This window comes from Salvia splendens, chromosome 4 (genome assembly GCF_004379255.2).
Source record: "Salvia splendens isolate huo1 chromosome 4, SspV2, whole genome shotgun sequence".
Lineage (NCBI taxonomy): Eukaryota > Viridiplantae > Streptophyta > Magnoliopsida > Lamiales > Lamiaceae > Salvia > Salvia splendens.
The window spans coordinates 37465430-37486679 of record NC_056035.1 but is presented as its reverse complement, the minus strand read 5'-3'; the positions used below and the strand labels follow the sequence as shown (position 1 = coordinate 37486679).

Genomic DNA, 21250 nt, shown 5'->3' with positions numbered 1-21250 from the left:
AATAGACAACATCTTACACAGATCATAACGTTATAAATCAAATCTTGGAGTAGGCAAACTATACACATGAAAAGCCTTAAACCTGAGGAAAGAACTTGATATGAACCTCCCAGAGTAACTGGTTTCCGTAAGTGATAAAATAGTGAAGGTCAACACCATTAAGATACAAATCAAAGGATTTAATCAATTCTCTTGTACACAAATGATGAAGGTAAAAAACCATATACAGTATCAAGAAGCATGTGAGATACTGTAAATAGTAAGTACATCATGACAAAATAATGTAAACAGATAAAGACTTCCATTCTGATCTTGGAACAATACCCAGTAGCATAATACTGTCTACTTAAACGGTGTTAACCCAAGCAAATATTGGATCTTATTCAAACTTTAACTGCGCTAGATGTCCCAATTATAGATAGCATAGTATCTGCAAAGACGTGCAATATCCACGGGAAAGAACTATCAAATGTCAACATTTTGTCACAAAGTCTAACAACCTCTTGACCACAATTTACAAATAATCCCAAGACAATCTCCCAGCAAATCATAGTTTCATTTACAAATTCAGGTGTAGCCAGATCGACAAATGGAATATCTCCCTACAATGTGAATCACCTTTTCATGAATCCTACACCAATCTGCAGCCAACACCCAAGCAAAAGTGCAAAACTCAGTCGAAATAAGGAACTCATCATGACTAAAGCAAGCAACAAAATTGAATCTTTTCAAAACTCTACGACCAAATAGGTCAGTCGACAATCGTGAATGAGACATGCCCTGCTATATATTCCAAATAAACAATATCTAAATCAATAGTTTGTACAAATTGCATTAATAGCAAATTATGATTCAACAACCTTTCACGAAAGGCAATTAGATAAATATATACACACCATTATTTACACCAATTACAGAAAACTAAACCACCTAAACTTATTTAATGCAATGCATATTCATTTCAATCGTCTAGCAGACCGGAGTCAATTGCATTTGTAGCTTTTCCCGATCACCAAAACCATCAGCAACAAACTTAACCACCTTCTTCACCGCAAAATGCAAGCAATTTGACATTGCAATCCAACACAATACCTCATAAACAACATCAAACGCCGGATCATGTATCGAATTATTCGGATACTCTTCCCAATTAGCCCCTCCGTAGCCACCAAAATTCCACCCCTTGCCCCCACCACCACCTCCCCCAAAATATCCATCACCATTATTGAAATTCCCTCCATCACCAACAAAAACAAAACGCGCATCCTCGTTGCTGAAATCGCCGCCATCATCAGCCGTGATTTTCCGCTTCACGCGGCGGGATCTCCGGAGCGGCCGCCTCGTGAGCGTCCGCGTGGGCGGCGGAGAAGCAGCCGAGATTTGGAACGGAGGCGGCGATTGCGATGCTTGATCCGGTGACGTGTCGTGGAGGGAAAGAACGTTGTGCGGGCGATTGAGGAGGAGGCTCGAAAAGCCTAGCGACTGCGCTGAGTGAGCGATCGATGATATGGCGTCGGAAACTATGGCGATCTCCATTGAATTTCACGGTCAATTAGAGAATTAGGGTTAGGGATTGGGGAGCTTTGGCGGAGATTTTTCTTTGAAGTAAGCTGAAAAAGAAAAGAAGGAAGCTTGAAATTGTGGAAGGGAATATTTTGTTCTTATTCAAATTTTCCCGGTAAAATGGGCTATTTGCCAAACAATTTGGGCTCAATCCCACTCAAGCTTTAGGCCCACTTATTTCCTAAGAAAAACTGCACAGTGCTAAAATATCAAGTTAATCGAGACATTTAAAAATAGGAATTTTGGTCACTAAAATATTTGTTTAATACTAATAAATTTGTATTTGTAGTAATTTAGGATAGATAGAGATAATTAGAGCTAAAATTTGAATAGAGTGATAATTGATCATCTTGATAACAATTTAAATAGTGATACATTAAGATATTTACTTATTTACCGTTTTTTTATTCATACAAATTTGTGATTTTTTTTTATAGTAGTAAATGTTATTGCAATGGAATCGGATTAAATTATAGAAGGTTTAATTTTTTTATAGTAAATTCATAATTTGACTGGAAAAAGCCCAAAGGCCGAACCTTATTTCCCGCTTCACTTGCGTAGCAGAAGCGATTGAAGATGGATGCATCTACAATTAGTGCTGGTGCATTGGTTCGTTTACAAGAATTGAACCCTTCTTCCCCAAATTTCAAGCAAGGAGCCTCATTTAGGGTTATTGGAAAGTAAGAATTCGTTCAAGCAAGCTTACTTTCTGTTATTGGGTTACTTTCTGTTATTGGGTGTGGTTTGATTATCTTTTCGAAATCTCTGGTTATTTTGATAGCAGTAATTGTTTATGTAGGGATTCTAAGTTTGGAATTCTAAAATGTCTTCCAAGTAAAAGACGCATTCTTGATTGATGATATTTGAGATTTATGAGATTCCTTTCTGCTGCATTTTTCAATAGTATGATTGAGCATTTTATCGAACACCTCCCCTACATGTGAGAAACTAGTTGCTGTTTTAGTATTCAAGATTTGAAGAGTGATATCTACTCCTATATGATACGATAGCTAATTGGAACTGGTTGGTGACTTTTTTGCCTGCCTTATTTTGTATGTATAAAATGTAGCCTGTATCATGAACTTCCACTGCGTGAGCAAGTTTAGCTAACTTCCTATCTTGTGTAAGTTAATACTCTATTGGATATTTGTATGATTCAATCGTGAATGAAGAGGGCTTCGTTGGTACGTCTTTTGCAGTTTGTTTAACCAATAGCCTTATATATCTCCGTTTGTGCATATTTCTCAATCATGTGAAGAACAATTGTGAAGATCAAATCTTTCTTTGTTATTCCAGGATACGAGAGTGTGACTAGACGGTACTAGTATTTTAAGTCTAGCTAGCTTTATCTTGTAGAAATTAGAATTGAATTTTTGTACGATCCGATCATGAATGAAGAGGTCTTTGATCCGATCATGAATTTTTGTCTCTATTAAGCATATTTCACAACCATGTCAAACTAAAATGGGGAAGAATGACATCTTTCTTTGCATATCTAGGATACAAGAGTATGATTTGGAGACGGCAGTGGCTATAATCGTTGATGGAGATGCTAGCTTAAAGGTCGACACACAGTACCTGACCCTTAATCTGCGCCCAGGTTCTCTCTACCAGTTCATCGGGGAACTGCAGATTGAGCCAAATAATGAGGTAAGGTGGCTCATTTCCATTTAAGCGTAAACTTTCTTAGCCTCCGAGTCTATGATCATCCACTTGTTCGTTGTTCTAGCTGGTGTTCTGGTATGGAATTTGGATTTATACGTTGGTGGTGGATGTGAAGACAGCACTACGCCTGTTGCTTGACTGTATAGATGATTTCTTTTTCTCAGGGAATTTTGAAGGCTCGAGTTGGAAGAAATGTTGATGGACTGGACATTAACCTCTACCATCAGACAATGCAGCTCGTAAAACAGTTTCAAGCCGAACAAGCAATCATTCGAACATCTTAATGTACGATTGTAACTGACATAAAGCAAGATATGCAGCTGAGCTGCTGAAGTAGTCATCTAGGGACGTTGGTTCCATAGAACCGGATTCTTAACCGATGAGAACCTTTTGTGGCGCGATTTTTGGTAAGCCTATGGCTCGGGTTAATATTACTACGCGTGTCGTAGTTTGTTCACTCTCTGGTGTTTGATGGATCATAAAACCGATATGATAGGTTAAATATATCGTGGAATATTGTTTATTATGTGATCATGACTCATAATACTCTTTGGCTAAAGTAATTTGAGTTTAATTTTTACATAGTTCACCATACGTTTCAAAAGCATAGTTCACCATAAATAAATTGAAATTTATTGAAATTGTGAAATCGCACATAAAGCTTTGTTTTTCTTACTATAAAACCAAGAGATATACATAAAAACTCCCCACTTGCAAAATGATATGGTTAAATTAATTCAACTATAAAATACATGTCACTTTTAAAACCCACTCACATTGTTAAAATTAATTAATCCACCATTCCTCACTAAGAAAATCTAACACAAAATGAACACTTTTCTTAAATTCTATGGTCCATCACTAAGGATAAGACGACTTTAAATCTATGCTTTGTGCATAGATTAGGTACTATGATGTCACTATTCATTAGATGTGCTAACCCTACATAACCATAATTAATGTCCATTTATTAGTGTGATCAATCAAAGTATTAAGTATTAACCACCCAACTAATTCTACTATATACTAAGAAAAAGAAAAGTCTTAAACATATTTTTTTTATTGTTCGGTTGCTTCTATGTTGTTAAGACAAACTTTTCACATACTAAATTATTTTTTTTTTCTTGTGATAAGATTAACAACTGCAAAATGCATAATTTATTACCGACTTTTAATTGTGAGCCACCAATTTCATTTATTTTATTACCGCCGTAATATAATATTTCATACAGTGCTATCTATCATTTCCTAATAATTAATTTATAATTAGTCTCCAATGTTGCGTAGGGACAAATGGTTGGCCATAATTAACTTGATATCTTAATCTATTCCCCTGTTCGATCTATGCCAGCGGTTTGCATTATTTTAATCACATTAATTGATTAATTTATTAGTCAATTATCCACAGTGCGAATTTAATTTAAAATTTTCTACGTCGACCTTAGCCTAATAATACAAATAAATGCATTACTTTATGAGTCATTGAATAGATTTCTCATGTCTATTGGTGCAGCATTATTGAGAAAATTCGTAGATATGACCGGAATTTTGTTTTTGGTGTGATTAATTTTGTTGGCGGTCTAACTAAATTTTAATTTATGACCTGATATCATTCAAACATATTGAATTCATATTTATCTCTCTATAAATATATTCGATAAATTAATTGTAAAGTAATACATTACTTGTTAAAATCTATAAACGCTCAATTAGAAATGATTTATTTTCTTTTGGCTTAGCTAAATAGAGACGTAAAAGATTCAACTTTTATGCCTGTGATACAAGACAAGAAAAATCAAATATATACAAAGAAATAATATCAAATTATATACTCCTACTTTTTATGTTTCGATAATGAAATTTATTAGTTGACACAGCTTAGATTTGTGGGGTTTAACGTATGCATGCTAATGTATATATATACACTATATATATGATTAGTACACACATATTACTTAATGGATTTTAACCCTTGTGAATTATCATCTCTTCATCAATATTTCAGCTCAAACCGCCGGCCCTTCACCGGAGCCTTGCCGGAGAGTGGAGTTTCCTAAATCTCAACAAGTTATATATATACAAAGGTAACTCTAATGTTGATTTTTTCTTCTTCTTTTAAATCTGTTTGTGAATGAAAACTTGTATTTTTAATCTGTCAGATAAAAAAGATCAGATTTTGCTCAAAAATGTTTGTTATAACAAATGACTTACAAGATTTTTCTGGGATTCAAGATTTTTAAATATTACCACTGTTGAAAAAGATGTTAATCGCCTTGGAATTCCTTCTTTCGATCCCTGAAGCTTTCTTTCTATTAAAGATTCAATTTTTATGTGCTTTACTCATATTTCAAATGATGGAATTTGCAGACTGAAGCTTGATTTCTGCTGTTAACAAGATGGTGCAGCTAATTAACATATTCAACACACTATCGAAAAACATATCAAATAGAACTGAAAAGAAAAGCAAGCCTAGCACCGGAAGGGAGGCTGCGGCTGTTCTATTAAAGGAAGCAAAGAAGAATGAACGGCTGCTGATCTCTTCTGGTTCCATAAATGGCAGGAAGAGCGAAACCTTCGCTTCTAGCTACTCAAAACGAGGCAAAAAGGGAATCAATCAAGATTGCTTCATTGTGTGGGAGGTAGGAAAATGATTACTCTCCATATTGATTGAATTTAGGACTCTACTGTTGAAAGTTTTCCCAAATTTTCTTGAAATTGATTTAATTTGGTTTTCTGATTAGTACTATTGTGTGTTTTTAGGAGTTTGGTTGCCACGAAGACATGGATTTCTGTGGAGTCTTTGATGGACATGGAGCATGGGGCCATTTTGTGTCGAAAACTGTTAGAGAGCTGTTGCCTTCGTTGCTTCTCTGTAGTTGGAAAGAGGCCGTTGAGCTCAATGCAGGTGACTTGGATTGCATCATGGAGTCAGAGAAGAAGCAGATCCAGTTTGACGTGTGGGAGCAGTCTTTCTATAAGGCTTGTGCTGCAGTTGATCAAGAACTCGAGCGACATTCTGCAATCGACTCTTTCCACAGTGGCTGCACTTCCTTGGCGCTTGTTAGACAGGTAAACCGCGATTTCCTCTTTATGTTTAGCCATCAGCAGGGAGAGATTAGCGCCTTATTTGTTATGCATAGGCCTATTTCATAGTCATTATCATGAAAGTTACAAACTTGGCTTCATGGTTAGCTTATTAATAGATATTGATCTTTGTCACATTTAGATTTTATAGAAAAACCAATGCCAATATTAGTGAGTTTGTTGTGTTTATGCATTTCTTATTACAAGATTATCATGAAAAATTCTTTGTTTTTAATGGTTGTAAATGAGTGGATTTTTAGTTATTGGGTGACATAGATGATTCTTGAAAATAAGTGCTAATCAGTAAGGTTCTCCAAACATAAAGAAAATGTGATCTAAGGCTATTGCTGTCGACCTTCTTTTCCATAGGGTGATCTCATGATAGTTGCAAATGTGGGCGACTCGCGGGCTGTGCTAGCAACTACTTCAGACGAAGGAAATTTGGTCGCGACTCAGCTTACAACTGACCAAAAACCAAATATACCAAGTTAGCCCTTAATCTCTATCTCTTGCCTCAACAATAATTCAGTTTCAAGATTTTGATGTGTGTGTGTTCATTGCCACAGATGAGCGCAGACGCATAGAGAAGTCGGGAGGGACGATTTACTCCTGCCCGGATGAGCCAGGGGTGCACAGGGTCTGGCTGCCAAATGGGCAGGGGGTCAGAGGCCCGGGCTTGGCTGTATCGAGAGCATTTGGTGACTACTATATTAAAGACTTTGGCCTAATCTCTGAGCCACAGATAACACAAAGGTGCATTAGCAGCATGGATCAGTTTGCTATTTTGGCAACAGATGGGGTATGTGTAGATGCTATTAGTAATCATTCCATGCTTCAAATCTATTATATTTTGTGAGTTTGAGACTTGAAATTAGACGCCTAAACTGGCAAAGACTGATGTTCTTGGAATAAATGGATTGATAGGTTCTGTCATATGTCGAGTTGGGACATAATCCTTGAAAAGGTTAAATGCTCTTGAACAATTCTTCAAATTCAAGGTTTCTTGACATTTTGAGAAAATGTTACTTATAATTATTCTGGCATGATCTAAATTTATGGAATTGATCATTGGTAATTGAAATTTGAACTTCTACATAGAAACAGCAATGCACTTGAATTATGTTATAGAGATCAAGAATTGATTTTTCTTGATTATACTACGATTTTGTTAGGTGTGGGATGTGATTTCCAATGAAGAAGCAGTGGAGATTGTTGCTTCTTCAAAAAGGGATGAATCTGCAAAGAGGCTGGTTGAGTATGCAGCTTGTGCATGGAAACGCAGGGGAAGATGTGCTGTGATGGATGACATTTCTGCCGTCTGTCTCTTCTTTCATCGTTCAGCTTCTCCCGGTCAAGCAGACGACCCCGTGAATGGGAGCCGCGGGCGCATCTATTAGATAGTCGTGCAGCGGTTGCAGATTTCTCTCAATTATTTGTAAATACATATTTTTAGATCAAGGACACTCATTGATCTTGCTTATGAAGAGTTATTTTGATCTTTCTGTTTTATCAAGGTCACATCTATAAATTTCTTAAAGAGAGAGTTATCTTTAAAAAAATTTATTTTGGCTATTTCTACTACTATTAGAAGTTAGTTCGCCTAAAAAATTCCATTTTTAGGAAAAGTTCACATCATCTTCCAAATAATATTTGAACTAACAATTAAAATTTACTGTATTATACAGAAAAACATTGAATATAACCTATTGATTTTCATGGTTGAATAAATTGTAACAAATGTGCCGGCAATATATTAATTCTCACCTTGGGACTATAACTGGAAAATTGGAAAATATATGACATTTTCTATACCGAATGGATCAATATACCCTTAATCCATTTTTCAGCCACTCATGAAACATAATCATAATCCAACTCCTCTTCTAGCTGTTTAATCAATAGTTCCATCATTTTCTTGTACATAGGCATATAATGATCATTTATCATAGTCCTCGACAATCGGAGCTTACTGTACAATTCTCTCTGCGTCTCGTACAACCCGACTTTCTCCTCAGCCTCGACGTCGTGCTCGTGACTGCTCGACGACCCCGCGGAGGGAGTGCAGATGATGTGCATGACCCGCCCGGGAGGGTAGAAATGGATGTTGTCAGAGACATCAGAAGGCGAAATGGCTGCATGGCTTTCGACTTCATTGGAGAATGTTTTTTCCTCTTCGGTTATTTCCTCTGCCACGGCCTCCTCCTCCTCTTCTTCTTCCTGAATCTCGGCATGGACCTCGCTCTCCTTCCTCTGAAGCTCTCTCTCCAGCTCATACCACAATTCACCTTCCGAGATCTCCTCAATCGTAGATGCATCAACAACTTTCTCCTCCTCTTCATCAGTCTCGTCGTGCCCAGTGGTCCCATTGTCACTAGAGGAACAGTATTCCACCTTATTCGTGTCAGTGCTGCTTATTATTACTTCAGTTATAACTGTTTCGGATGTTGTCTCAGCTATAAGAGGAGCCTCAGGTGGATCATCCGCTTTAGCATCTGAGTGAGAAGAGACAGCACGTCGCCTGGGTCCCATACACGCCCATAGTGATATTGAAGAACGGGTCTTAACAACTGCTTCGGCTACAACTTGTGCACGCTTCATCACAACCTATGGTAACAAGTCCAGTGGCAGATTTCTTAGTTAAAAAAAATTCTCACAAAATGTAGTCATTTTATGAATGAGGTAAGGGTTCAAGATTTTGCAGCAGACCTTAGTGCCACTTGAGACTGGTCGTAGAAGAGCACCAGCACCAACAACTCTTGCTCTGGCATTCGACATTGAAGGTAGTCGAGACCCAAGAGCAGTGGCAGACCGATAGATGACATTCAGAACTCTGTTGCGCTCAACTTGATCTCGAAGATCATTTATCCAAGACGAAGCAGTCACCTGAAATAGAAAGGGTGGGGTGTGCTTAAAGCAAAGAACCAAACGTAATAGAAGTAAAACACGACAATGATATGTTCACATGTCTTCCGGAAAATATGATAATCAGCATTACCTCTGAACGAAGATCATCAACAGACGCAGCTGAAAATGTGGGCACCAAATCAGAACCATTTACTATTGTGGTAATAAAGTGTTTTCCTGACTCTGCAAGCTCCCACGTCATGCAGGCAGCTGAAAGGAAGACAGTGTGCAAATAATAAATCATATAACACGATCAATCTACTAATAAGCACCATCAAGCAAACTAGAGAACTAAACTATAACATGCCTGGGGCAAAAGTAAAACAAGTAGCTGCTGAAAATTCTTGTTGTTCCCGGAGAATGTATGTTAACAAAGCAGCTGTACCACCACCAAGTGAATGACCCACTATCTGAAATCAAATATAAACTTCGTAGAACACAAAGAAAATGCACACTTGAACAAAGACAAATTGCACAAGACAGAGTGAAAAAAGACGTCTCCTGCAGTCCTACCTTGACCTCATAGTCAGGATACTGTTCTACAGCCTTGAGTAAAGTAGGAGTACTCAGCTTTGCTATCCATCGAGCAGCAGCAACCATTCCACAATGTGCATATCCCAAAACCAGATTGCTGACACCACCATCATCCAAAACTGAATGGTGAAAAGGGACAACTGCACCTGTTGCTGCAGTCAATGTATCTTTAATGCTGTGAGTGCCACGGATCAAGAGAAGGAAGCACTTTGAGTTTTCATCACGTAAAATTGTGAAGGCCGGTTTCAGAATCTGCAACAAGAAAAATATACTTTAAAGGGTTGAACTTGTTTGAGATACAGACACAGGAACGATATCACATACCCCTGCTTTGGGCTTCTGAAGAAGGACATTTGCTTCAGTAAAACCAGCAGTTTCTAAAAACACCGGAAATGGCTTCTTCGAGAAAAACATACAAAGAGTTAGCAATCTTAAGTAATAATACAACTGATCAATGATATCAACCCCCTTCAGCTGCACAGCCTTTTCGCCTGCATACACACTTGCAACCTCCAAATTACCCTGCCAGATCACCCAATATATCAATAACTTCCAAAAGCTCGACTAATTTGCCTTTACACTCCATAAAATCAATACCACATGTCTCAAGAGAAAGTACCAATCGCCAAAAATAACTGAATTTGCAACATTGAGATCAATGCATAAAAACAACATTAAGATCAAACATCTTTCTAGGTCATTACTGCAAAAACATCATTCTAAGATATTATCAAAATTAAATTGACAGCATTTCGCAACATCTATATCAGACACAATTCAGCATATTATCTAGAATACACCAGTTTACAGCAACTCAATATCAATAATCGAGCTGAAAACCTTCAATTTTCAACCAAAATAGATTCACAGCTCTCACCTGCCTCCGAATGAGATAATTAATCCCGAAAGCCAAGTCAGCGATCGGCCATTTCCCCAAAGTCTCGGCGTACGTAAACCTCAATGTCTCCGACATCGTATAAATCGTCTCCAGCCAAGTCGCCGGCGCTTGAGCCGGCCTCCGCGACAGCCGTTTCTTCACCGATCTGCTCTTCGATTTCGAGCAATCGCCACCGGCAGAATCCTCCCCTTCAGCAGCCGCCGAAATCCGCCGGCTCACCACGTAGTACAGCAGTACCACCACCCCCACCGCCGTCGCCATTGTCGTGGCTGCCATCGGAGCTCCGGTCCGACCAAATCAGCAACCAAATAATTGTTCACCCTTAATCACAGCGCGCTTTAAGCAAAACATGTAACTCACATAGATTCGGAGATTATGCTATAATTCGTCGCATAATCTGTTGATCGATTAATTGATTTTTGCAAGAGTGAGAAGAATTGCGGAAAGGGGGGGTTCAACAATCAACAGTCTATCACTAAAGCTTTAACGCAACTGCATAATGACGTAATTAGCCTTCCATTAAACATCATTTATTTTTCGGTGTTGCTTTGTGATTTTATCCGCGTAATTAAGCCTAGTAATGTAATTGCATTCAATTGCTTCCCATCCCTTAAAATATTACTATTCATTTCTTTGACTGTGTGAATAAGTGAGTAAATAATAGGTGAATGGTGAGTTAATAGTAATATTTTTATATACACAATCCCTATTTTTTGTACTCGTTCCATTAATATTTAATACAAATTAAACATACCTCATCTACATATTTAGTACTCCTACTTCATGTGCTATTCACTTTAGTTTTCATACTCGTCATTTTTTTCATTTAATTGTCTCTTAATAACTTCATAATTGACGCTAGAGATTTTGGAGGATAATAAATCATGAACTTCTACACATGTCACTACAAACTGAAACTGAAATTGAAACATATTTTACTGTATATTTTTCGAATAAAACATGGAATAATTTATTTAATGAATGGGATAATTTATTGGGGGTAGTATTGTCATTGGAGGTTAAGTGCGCTTTGGGTTGGATATAGGGAAGGCAAAATGCGTAGGCTTAGCGGGATGTGGTGGAGGAGTTATCCTGTGTTGACGGTGCGGGTGAATCCTATGTGTCATACACTCCTATGATTACTTTACAAAATTAATCTGTATTTTGTTAACGAAATTTGACTAATAAGATGATTTACACATTTTTGTGGTATGGATAATAGCTTATTTTATGGATTTTTTTAACTGTGATAACTATTACGATCCCAAATTAAAATAATGTCAAATTAGTGGCAAAAAATGCATATCGCCTTTATTGAAAGTGAACTTGCGTTAAAATAAATTTAATGCAGAAATAAGATATGGGACCATGGCTTTGCGATGTACGAAAATAAAAGGATACCATAATTTCATTAAATTATAATTCGTAAATGGTTCACCATATTTAAGAAATAAATTAGTTTGATAGGTCAACCATAATTTATTTACTTTACGTGTCCAATTATAAATAAAACTCTATATATTCACTTTGTACAATGAACATGTAAAATAAGAAGATAATGAAGTGCAACTCAGTTTATAAAACATTTTCCCTTTATTCAATAGGTGACATCAACAACATCTTAACATCTATATTTAATAGTAATAACTAATAATATTTGTCTAAAATCATCACCGAATACTACAATATTTTAATCAAATGACATTTATACACTAAACAAGCCAACTCACAAGCCTTATCGATTCCACCACATCATCTGCACAAGTAAATAAGACGTGAGTTGATACTTCTCAAGAATTACCAATTTTAGTGTCTCTACATTGCTTGTGGAGTATTTTCATGATTCTTCCCAACGGGAAACTCTAGAAGTTCAACAGAATGTCCCGAAAATGGTACAAGAGTACTTGACATCCTTCCAATAGCCACACATTTTTGTTAGTATAAGAGGTTAAGTAGCTGACTAATTTTTATCAAGATTTTACTATCATTCGTCTCATTTCTTTTACTTTATTAATTATCCATTATTTATCGAGTCATCCTGAATATCATTATTTTTATGGGACGAAGAGAATAAGAATCGATAATAATATATTATCTCCAAAAGAAATCAAAATCAATTCAATGCTAACTTGTATACAACGTTTAGTAATTTAAATATAAATATTATGAAATTACACTAGTAGTACAACTTAATTATCAAATATAAATAAATAAATTCATTTATAAATACTACAAACCTTAACTAATTTCAATATACGGAATATTAAAGATTAATAAAAAGATTGAATTATCAATAGTATAGGAGTACATACTTCAAAAATGTTCACTTAAATAAAAAAAGAATTCGATTTTAAAAACATAACACAAATTGATGTTCCATATTATAGGACTAAAATATAAACCCCTAAAATAATTAAAGCCTCAAAACCCTTATTGTAAAAGGCGCCTCCAAATCATTCTCTCTCCACCGCAAAACTTGCCCCGCGCCGCCGCGACACCTCCCGCCTGCCTCACCGGCTCTCCTTCCGCCTGCCTCTCCGTCCGTCTGCTTCGCCGGGCTCGTGGTGGTGTGTTGCAGCAGTGATTGATTTTCTTCATTCAACTTACTAAGTAACTGCTCGAAAAAGAGAATGGTGTCGTCAAATATAAGAGATGTTTTAACCTCATTTAGTCCGAATTTGGACTTGTTTGCCATCACTCTCGGTGATGGTCGGGTGAAGGTGCGTTTCTTAATTGTGATAAATTGTTGAAAAATGCGATGATTTTTACTGTTTGTAGTGTTCCTTATTATGCTATTTAGCTGAACATGCTCTTATTCATGGTTGTAGCGATGCTTTTATTCGTCGTTGTATTAAAATTAGGGCTATAACCTATGCCTGAGCTAGTCAGAGCTCGACTCAGTTCAAGCTCGTTTACTGATTTAATGAATAAAAGAATCTAATGGTAAAAGAAAAAAATAGCCGAAACATCTGTCTAAATTTAGAAAGCTCATTGGGCTCGAATAAGCTCACGAGTCTTGAAGTATTTGGTAAATAAAGCTTGAGGCTTGGCTTGATACTAAATTGAGCTTGAGCACGCCAGTATATGACTGAGTTACACCCTTAATTAAAACAATGAAATTTGATGCTATTACATAGTTCCTACATGCATTCATTTGCTGGGTTAGTAGTTCGTAAGATAGGAGATAATAATTTAGTTTGTCAAACTCGTAGATATGGGACACCGGGAAGAGTCAGGTGCAGACTGAATTTGCTGATCTTGCATTGACAGAGACGAAGAGTGTCTTTGGGAATCAGGAGGGAGGGCACCTTTCCATGGATTATACATGTATGAAGTGGTTTTCTCTGGAGAAAAAGGTTTGGTTTTTGAGCACATGTATAGTTCTTTTCTATCAATGCATACTAGCTTATAGTATATGATACTGATTATTGAATGTTGTTGAACTTCTGCCTTCAGAAGAAAAGGAAGCTCGGGAGTTCCCTTTTGTTGTTGGGGACTGGAGGTGGGGATGTTCTCGCGTTGGATGTGGCTGCCGGCCAGTTGAAATGGAGGGTTAACAATTGCCATCCAGGGTGAGTATCAATATGCTAGTTTCTTTAATCTCTGATTTGTATTTGAGTTTCGCGGGATACCAAATCTGGATGAGTGTGATATAAAATTGTTAATTTCGTCATGGAATGGGATGGTTCGCCCTTTATTATTGTGTCCAAACATTGACACTAGCTTGATGATTTGCATCTTTTTTTAATTATATTAAAGCTGATTTGGCTCTAAAATTTATTGTACTTATAGCTTTTGTACAACATGACTGTTTTTTTGTTTATATCTCAATAAGGGTTAAAATAGGCAAATGAAGTAATGGTTGCAATAATTGAAATTACATCCTTAAGGGGACCTTTCTGTTGTGCTTTCGTCTACAACATCCATGAATTTCAAGCATAAATACATGTGTTTTGTGCTAATCAGTTATTTGCTCTTCTCTGTTAAAATTTGCAGGGGTGTCAGTGCTGTTTCATTTCCTGCACATGGCTCACACATTTACACGGCGGGTGCAGATGGAATGGTTTGTGAGATAGAAGCAATGTCAGGGAACTTGTTAAATAAGTTCAGTGCTGCTTCAAGGGCGATATCTTCGTTAGCTATCTCCCCAGGTACTTCCCACATTCTTTTTTCAGCATTGAAAAGTTTCAATGTTTGTAAACTGGTTTATAAGGGCCAAAATAAACGACTGATAAACTGTTTCATCTCAATACCTGTAAAGTGGTTTATAATTTTCCTTCCTATGTGGTTGTTGCAGTCTTCGCATAAGTTTTTGCTAGAATTTGTTATTTTCCTTACTCATTGATTCCTGGTTGGCTACTGCACTAAATCAGATGGGAGAATGATAGCAACTGCGGCCTCTCAGTTAAAGATTGTCAATTCTACAAACCACAAAAAGCTGCAGAATTTTTCTGGCCATCCCGTGAGCTCCTTTCTTTATTTCCTACAATAACTAACTTTAGTAAAAAAAAAAGAAAAAAAAACTTTTGTAATTACATTTTTTCTTATGAATTTCTGTTAATTTCTTTCACTTTTTCAAGCCTTTTTGCATAGATCATTCATATTTCTCCTTTTCTAATAGGGAGCTGTGAGATGCATGATTTTCTCCGAAGATGGTAAATATGTGCTTTCTTCAGCAGTAGGAGAACGATATATTGCAGTTTGGGAAATCGATGGTAGCAAAAAGAAATCCGCTTCTATTGTCCTTGCGATGGACCATCCTGCTGTATTCTTGGACAGCAAGTTTGTCAGCACTGGCGATGCAGATGATGCAAGTCTATGTGTTTTGGCTATATCGGAAGTTGGCGTCTGCTATTTTTGGCATGGGAAGACTATTGATGAGCTGCGCAATTCTAAACCAACGAAGATATCCGTACCTTCTGATAATGAATTTCTACAGAAACACAAGGGGGGGATTCCCAATGTATTTGCTGGAAAGCTACAAAATATTTCCATGCCTGCATCTGGTCACGTGTTCCTCGCATACGGTTTGCTTATAAAACCAACATTTGAAAAAATTCTGGTTCAGCCTGGAACAGACTTACAATTAAGTTTTTCAAACGATGGTATCCTATTACCAACCAGCAAACCCCAAAAATCTAGAAAAACATCGCACATCCGTAACGAAGGCAAGTCAGATGCTCTCTCTCTACACAATTAGATGCATCCTTGGTTGTTATGTAACTCTATGTGGAATCACCATTAGCTTAATTCAAATGTGCATCTGCTTGCTTGTTATTATCAAACATGGTGATGTTAAATCTTGTAGCTATCTTATCCTTAATGTGGTATTAACTTTTATGTACGTATACATATACGTTGAACAGTTACTGCTCTCGATCGCTCAAACATAGAGGGTGCATTAGGCCCTGTGCCTCAGATGCTTGATCTGGTTGATGGAAAGAGTGAGGCTAAACCTTTTGGAGTCAAAGGTATGCATGGGAACTCATCCCCTTCTCTTATTTAGTAACATTTATACTTTGTTTGTTGCTTCATAAAAGAACCAGGTCAAAAGCTTGCAAGAGTTTTATGTGCTCTCCTGCTCTCTACTCAAAGAGCAATGCAAATTATAAGTTCTATGTGCTCTCTACTCGAGAGAAAATCTTCCATTGCAACTTATAATAGAATCGTGCAAATGAAAGCAATGAAGTTGCTTGTTACAAGTAGGCCTTGTGTCACTGAGGCATTTGTCACAAGTTTTACATAGTGATTATGAAAATTTAAAGACCAACATACTGCTTCTTTTGTTTAACATTGGATGATGCTTGCCTCTTCTTAAATCTGACTCATGCTATGTACAATCCAGAAAAAGATGAGTTAGACACTGTTACACTGTGCATGGAGGATCAGCTGAGATCTTTAGGGATACTCAGCAGTACGGATGATGCACTAAGCTCGACATTGGTCTTTAAATACCTGAAGGGCATTAATCTTGATGCAAGTACACCACAGAGAAAGGTATTCTCTATGATGAAGTTTTAAGCTCGTGTCTGTTCCAGATATTCTGATATAGTATGATAAATTTGTCCCTGACTCTATAGGTGAAGACTACTGTTTTGTCCCTGGAACCTAATGATGCATTCGACCTTTTAAGAGGATTGGTGGATATTTGGCAATCCAGGTCTGATCTCTGAAAATCTGGGAACTCAAATGTGATGTTTTTTTGCTATGATAATATTCAATTTAGCTTCTGCACTTGCAAACTCTTACCCAAATTTTGCAGAATAAAATATGTTTCTCAATTCATATTTCGTCTCCCTCCTTTATATAGTTATTCTTTTGCCAGATCACACAGCAGCAAGTATGTTCTCCCTTGGATATCTTGTATTTTGGTGTGTCACAGTGGTTTAATCAAATCTAAGGAACCAAAATTTCTTGATTCCTTATACAAGGTAAACTGATGAGTATTACTCAAAATATCCAAGAACATTATCGTCAATACGATAGAATTACTTAATATTATCTGTCCTTTACTGGCTTATGACTCACTTTATGTATACTCCATCTTCAGCTTGCCTACGCCAAAGCACCAGCAATGAACTCTTTACTCCAGTTATCCGGTCGTTTGCAACTCGTATCTGCTCAGGTTAATCTTTTGAGTTCATTTAAACCGTGTTTACCTCTGATTGTTTGTTTGCTAATGAACATTGCATTTTGAACAGATTGACAAGGCTGTAAACAACAAGACTCTTGTCTCAGAACGTGATGATGAGCATGAGGATGAAAGCGAAGATGAAGATGAAGATGTTGATGAAGTTGTTTATGGAGTTGATGATGATTCTCAGACAGACAGTGAGAGTGATGATTAGACATGTTTGTAATAGAAAAGGGAAAGCGATCAACCCCAAATTTTGTCACCAATGTTGTATTATGCAGTTATGCTATTCATATTAAACAGTTTTGTTTTAATCAATGTTCACCACATTTCTGCTATAACAGCATTTTGTTTGTATAATTAGATTTTCTAGTCTATAGAGTTATCAGTTTATAATCCATTTTTTCATCATGGATTATCACTTCACCAACTAATGAAATCAATCCCAGAATCTTCATAATCATTTCTTTTAAAATATCGACATATAAATGTCGTTACAAATGCAAAAATTAACTCACAAATTTAAAAAAATCGCATTATCAACAACAATCACAATTAAAATTGAAAACAATATCAACCAAAAGAATAAAAGGTGAAAACACAATAATCAATCAAATTATTGAATACTAGTAGACAAATAAACTAGGCAAAAACATTGGGGTTTTCCAAGAGATAGGCTTCAATAACTTTGTATATAGCCATGGCACTCTCTTTCCCGGCCTTCACCTCTTCTTCCTTCACCTCGTACCCTCCGAACGAGTGATACTCGCTCGTCATCTTGCAAACGCAGCCGCCGTCTCCGGAGTTCTCGAACTTAATCTCGTACGCGATCGATTCGAGCTTGTCGGCCATTGCATCGCCCTCAACCATCGTGTATTTGCACACAAAGTTTTGCTTGTCTAGTTCATCTATACGGTTCTTCATGTACTTAAAGTGACTAGCTGCATATGAGTTAACAATTTAAGATTTTTAGTTTCTTAACATAGGAACTTTCAAAATATTCACATTACAAAAATAATGAAAATCATGAAATAATTAATAATTCAATGAGACATGAGTTTATAAAATGCTTACTCTCGGTGAAATTTACTTGCTCGATGCTTCCAACTCCTCCATCTCCTTGCAATAATTCAACACTCTTGATGAATTGTGGTAGGAGTTTTGGCAATAGGGTGTTCGATTCTAGGATCAATGCCCTAAATGCACGTGCCGGGGCAACTGGGCTAGCGAATTCTTGACTAATTTTTGTGACACCCATAGTACTACGAGATATATTTTTATTTAAGAGAGAGAATAATATAACTATATGATATATGATCTTGAAAAAATTAGTGATAATTATATGGAAATAAGTTGTATATTTATAGGTGTGTGAATGTTTGTTAACAATGCACTTGATCAATATTGAACATGAGTTATACAAAGACTTCAAAGTTGTGGGGATTGGAAATTCTTTGTTTACACACCTTTGAATTTTCAAAAATAAAATAAAATAAAATTCATAATGATGTTTATGTCACATTTTGTCTACACCGGCTGCTTTATATTTGGAATATATACGTGGAATTAAGACCACTAATGTTGACGCCTAAAATTGATTTATTTTTTGAAGTTTGAATGATTTACATATATATATATGTAAGCCATTGATTCTTACTTGCGAACCTAATTCAAAAGAGGAAATTGAACCACTTGGATCATTAGTAGTATTATCTTTTTTCTTGGTTATTGGGTTTCATTTTTATACTTTTCCCTTTTCAGTGTTTGAACTTTTAGGTGTAAAACGAAAAACAATTTTTTATGATTTAGATACAGATATTTACACGCACAAAATAGTACTCCAGGTGCGTATATATATGTTTGATTAACGATTAACGAAGTCTGTTGCATTTCATATCACAAAAATCATAAACATATTCGGAATTTGGAAAAATATAAACATGTTTTTGCTTGCACATATTTCCCTGTAAATAAAACATGATTCATTAATTTATTATTTTATTTTAATTTATTTTACTTAGGGAATGAGAGCAATGGAGTTGATCACTAGCGTTTATTTTGTTTGTATTATTGTTGATTTTTATTATATTTTGTTAATCTTAGCTATTACTGTAATATTTATTTGTCAGACGGCCATTCGAAGGTGTTAGCAATTGAGGAACGAATTGAAGGAAGAATGACAATCGATTAAAGGATGGAATGAGATGGAAACGAAATCTTTTATTCACTGAAATTCAATTGAGGAAGAAATAGTGTAACAGTACAATGCTTCTACTCAAACTAATCAGCTGCTATTTAAACAGAAAAAACTAACGGCTATTCTAATCTAACGGCCAAGAAAAGATCCATCTAACTACTTAACATCCAACGGCTGCTGAAACGAGATGTTGCCTGCGGCCGAACCTTTCTTCATTTTGTTGAACTTTCACTCCATATTGGAGCTGCCTTGGTTAGTGTTTGAGCTATCACTCTTCATCACAAACTCCACCTTGATTGCTCAATCACTAACTAAATCTCTTTTCTCCGGTCCTACTAATTTCAGACAAAGCAGGGACTTTTCCTTTTGCAATGGTTTTTTTAACATATCAGCAGGGTTCTCCGATGTGTGAACTTTGAAAACCTTCACATTGCCTTTTTCAATCTCCTCTCTGATGAAGTGATAGCGCACATCAATGTGCTTAGATCTCTCGTGATAAACCTGGTGCTTGGCTAGGCATATAGCACTGTTATTATCACAGCCGGCTGCTATAGCTTCTTGCTCAATACCAAGATCAGACAACATTCCTTTCAACCAAAAAACTCTCTTTTATGGCAGCAGCGAGTGAGATAAACTCTGCCTCTGTTGTGGAAAGTGCCACCACACTTTGGAGACTTGACTTCCAGCTAATAGCAGATCCATACATTGTAAAGATATATGCTGATTGAGACTTCCTGTTGTCTAGATTTCCAGCGAAGTTCGAGTCACAAAATCCCACAATAGCATCAACCTCATCCACATCATTTGCCTCAAATAGAATGCCTACATCTCCTGCACCCTTCAAGTACCTCAATAACTATCTGAGAGCAGCCCAATGCTCCCTTCCATGATTTGCCATAAATCTGCTAATTACACTGACAGCTTGGGCAATATCTACCCTTGTACTAATCATAGCATACATAATGCTGCCTACTATGTTAGCATAAGGTATCTTTTTCATTTCCCTATCTTCAGCTTCATTCTTAGGCTTCTGATCAGCAGTAAGTTTGAAGTGCATTGCTAATGGGGTAGCAACTGCCTTCATGTTCTCCACCTTAAATCTTCTTAACAGTTTTGAGACATAATCAGATTGTGTGAGCCATAACTGTCTCTTAGCTCTGTCTCTGATAATATTCATACCTAGAATTCTCCTTGCAGCCCCGAGGTCCTTCATTTCAAATGCTGCACTAAGTTCTCTCTTCACTTCCTGAACCACTTCTTTGCTCACTCCAGCAACAAGCATGTCATCTACATAGAGTACAAGAAATGTAGGGTGCATGCCTCTCTTCCTGATGTATACACAGGAATCATAATTGGATCTATGAAATCCAATTTTAATCATGTAGTCATCAAAAGTTTTGTTCCACTTCCTGCTAGCCTGCTTCAAACCATATATACTTCTTTTAAGCAGGCAGACCTTATTTTCATCTCCTGGCTTGATAAAGCCCTCTGGTTGGGCCATGTAGATTGTCTCCTCTAGCCCACCATGTAGGAAAGTCGTTTTTACATCAAGCTGTTCCAGCTCTAGATCTCTCTTGGCTACCAAAGCCAACAACATTCTAATGGAAGTTTTTTTACAACAGGTGAGAAGACCTCATTAAAATCAACTCCATGCTCTTGAGTGAAGCCTCTAGCCACCAAACGGGCTTTAAATCTGATCTGATCACCCTCAACTCCTTCCAACTTCTTTTTGAAAATCCATTTGCAGCTGACTACCTTCCTGCCATCAGAC

The 21250-nt window shown here is 36.7% G+C and overlaps 6 protein-coding genes across 7 annotated transcripts; 3 read left to right on the top strand and 3 right to left on the bottom strand.

The window, feature by feature from the left end:
• Nucleotides 1–765: 765 nt before the first annotated feature.
• LOC121798302 lies at nucleotides 766–1646 on the bottom strand. Its single transcript, XM_042197232.1, has one exon. The coding sequence runs from the start codon at nucleotides 1534–1536 to the stop codon at nucleotides 970–972; it is 567 nt and encodes a 188-aa protein (XP_042053166.1). The 5' UTR covers nucleotides 1537–1646; the 3' UTR covers nucleotides 766–969.
• Nucleotides 1647–1659: 13 nt separating this feature from the next.
• LOC121798304 (CST complex subunit TEN1-like) lies at nucleotides 1660–3817 on the top strand. The gene is made up of 4 exons (XM_042197233.1): nucleotides 1660–1678; nucleotides 2128–2243; nucleotides 3063–3213; nucleotides 3393–3817. The coding sequence occupies exons 2-4, from the start codon at nucleotides 2140–2142 to the stop codon at nucleotides 3510–3512; spliced, it is 375 nt and encodes a 124-aa protein (XP_042053167.1). The 5' UTR covers nucleotides 1660–1678; nucleotides 2128–2139; the 3' UTR covers nucleotides 3513–3817.
• Nucleotides 3818–4977: 1160 nt separating this feature from the next.
• Nucleotides 4978–7873, top strand: LOC121798483 (probable protein phosphatase 2C 34). The gene is made up of 6 exons (XM_042197514.1): nucleotides 4978–5312; nucleotides 5596–5867; nucleotides 5989–6297; nucleotides 6682–6799; nucleotides 6879–7111; nucleotides 7485–7873. Exons 2-6 carry the CDS (start codon nucleotides 5625–5627, stop codon nucleotides 7707–7709), a joined length of 1128 nt encoding a protein of 375 aa, XP_042053448.1. The 5' UTR covers nucleotides 4978–5312; nucleotides 5596–5624; the 3' UTR covers nucleotides 7710–7873.
• Nucleotides 7874–7992: 119 nt separating this feature from the next.
• On the bottom strand, nucleotides 7993–11123 carry LOC121801290. The gene is made up of 7 exons (XM_042200753.1): nucleotides 10628–11123; nucleotides 10075–10272; nucleotides 9730–10002; nucleotides 9524–9626; nucleotides 9308–9426; nucleotides 9019–9195; nucleotides 7993–8916 (listed from the first exon to the last, which is right to left on the bottom strand). Exons 1-7 carry the CDS (start codon nucleotides 10922–10924, stop codon nucleotides 8164–8166), a joined length of 1920 nt encoding a protein of 639 aa, XP_042056687.1. The 5' UTR covers nucleotides 10925–11123; the 3' UTR covers nucleotides 7993–8163.
• Nucleotides 11124–13058: 1935 nt separating this feature from the next.
• On the top strand, nucleotides 13059–17623 carry LOC121801289 (WD repeat-containing protein 43-like). Of its 2 annotated transcripts, none has more exons than XM_042200752.1 (12): nucleotides 13059–13368; nucleotides 13919–14004; nucleotides 14105–14220; nucleotides 14645–14799; nucleotides 15022–15110; nucleotides 15270–15816; nucleotides 16015–16119; nucleotides 16494–16645; nucleotides 16729–16808; nucleotides 16974–17079; nucleotides 17199–17273; nucleotides 17350–17623. In XM_042200752.1, the coding sequence occupies exons 2-12, from the start codon at nucleotides 13963–13965 to the stop codon at nucleotides 17494–17496; spliced, it is 1614 nt and encodes a 537-aa protein (XP_042056686.1). In that variant the 5' UTR covers nucleotides 13059–13368; nucleotides 13919–13962; the 3' UTR covers nucleotides 17497–17623. The 2 variants fall into 2 exon arrangements, with proteins under 2 accessions (XP_042056686.1, XP_042056685.1); XM_042200751.1 differs by having other exon boundaries at nucleotides 13861–14004.
• A 93-nt stretch (nucleotides 17624–17716) lies between these two features.
• On the bottom strand, nucleotides 17717–18592 carry LOC121800326 (pathogenesis-related protein STH-2-like). The gene is made up of 2 exons (XM_042199901.1): nucleotides 18357–18592; nucleotides 17717–18223 (listed from the first exon to the last, which is right to left on the bottom strand). Exons 1-2 carry the CDS (start codon nucleotides 18538–18540, stop codon nucleotides 17925–17927), a joined length of 483 nt encoding a protein of 160 aa, XP_042055835.1. The 5' UTR covers nucleotides 18541–18592; the 3' UTR covers nucleotides 17717–17924.
• Nucleotides 18593–21250: the final 2658 nt, after the last annotated feature.

Coding starts and splice junctions, on each gene's coding strand:
- LOC121798302 (XM_042197232.1), bottom strand. CDS start 1,536: ATGGAGATCGCCATAGTTTCCGACGCCATATCATCGATCGCTCACTCA.
- LOC121798304 (XM_042197233.1), top strand. CDS start 2,140: ATGGATGCATCTACAATTAGTGCTGGTGCATTGGTTCGTTTACAAGAA. Junction 2,244..3,062: donor TCATTTAGGGTTATTGGAAA/GTAAGAATTCGT, acceptor TTGCATATCTAG/GATACAAGAGTATGATTTGG. Junction 3,214..3,392: donor AGATTGAGCCAAATAATGAG/GTAAGGTGGCTC, acceptor TCTTTTTCTCAG/GGAATTTTGAAGGCTCGAGT.
- LOC121798483 (XM_042197514.1), top strand. CDS start 5,625: ATGGTGCAGCTAATTAACATATTCAACACACTATCGAAAAACATATCA. Junction 5,868..5,988: donor ATTGCTTCATTGTGTGGGAG/GTAGGAAAATGA, acceptor GTGTGTTTTTAG/GAGTTTGGTTGCCACGAAGA. Junction 7,112..7,484: donor CTATTTTGGCAACAGATGGG/GTATGTGTAGAT, acceptor CGATTTTGTTAG/GTGTGGGATGTGATTTCCAA.
- LOC121801290 (XM_042200753.1), bottom strand. CDS start 10,924: ATGGCAGCCACGACAATGGCGACGGCGGTGGGGGTGGTGGTACTGCTG. Junction 10,273..10,627: donor ATTATCTCATTCGGAGGCAG/GTGAGAGCTGTG, acceptor GTGATCTGGCAG/GGTAATTTGGAGGTTGCAAG. Junction 9,627..9,729: donor ATCCTGACTATGAGGTCAAG/GTAGGACTGCAG, acceptor ATTTGATTTCAG/ATAGTGGGTCATTCACTTGG.
- LOC121801289 (XM_042200751.1), top strand. CDS start 13,279: ATGGTGTCGTCAAATATAAGAGATGTTTTAACCTCATTTAGTCCGAAT. Junction 15,817..16,014: donor ATCGCACATCCGTAACGAAG/GCAAGTCAGATG, acceptor TACGTTGAACAG/TTACTGCTCTCGATCGCTCA. Junction 17,274..17,349: donor TGCAACTCGTATCTGCTCAG/GTTAATCTTTTG, acceptor CATTTTGAACAG/ATTGACAAGGCTGTAAACAA.
- LOC121800326 (XM_042199901.1), bottom strand. CDS start 18,540: ATGGGTGTCACAAAAATTAGTCAAGAATTCGCTAGCCCAGTTGCCCCG. Junction 18,224..18,356: donor GCAAGTAAATTTCACCGAGA/GTAAGCATTTTA, acceptor ACTCATATGCAG/CTAGTCACTTTAAGTACATG.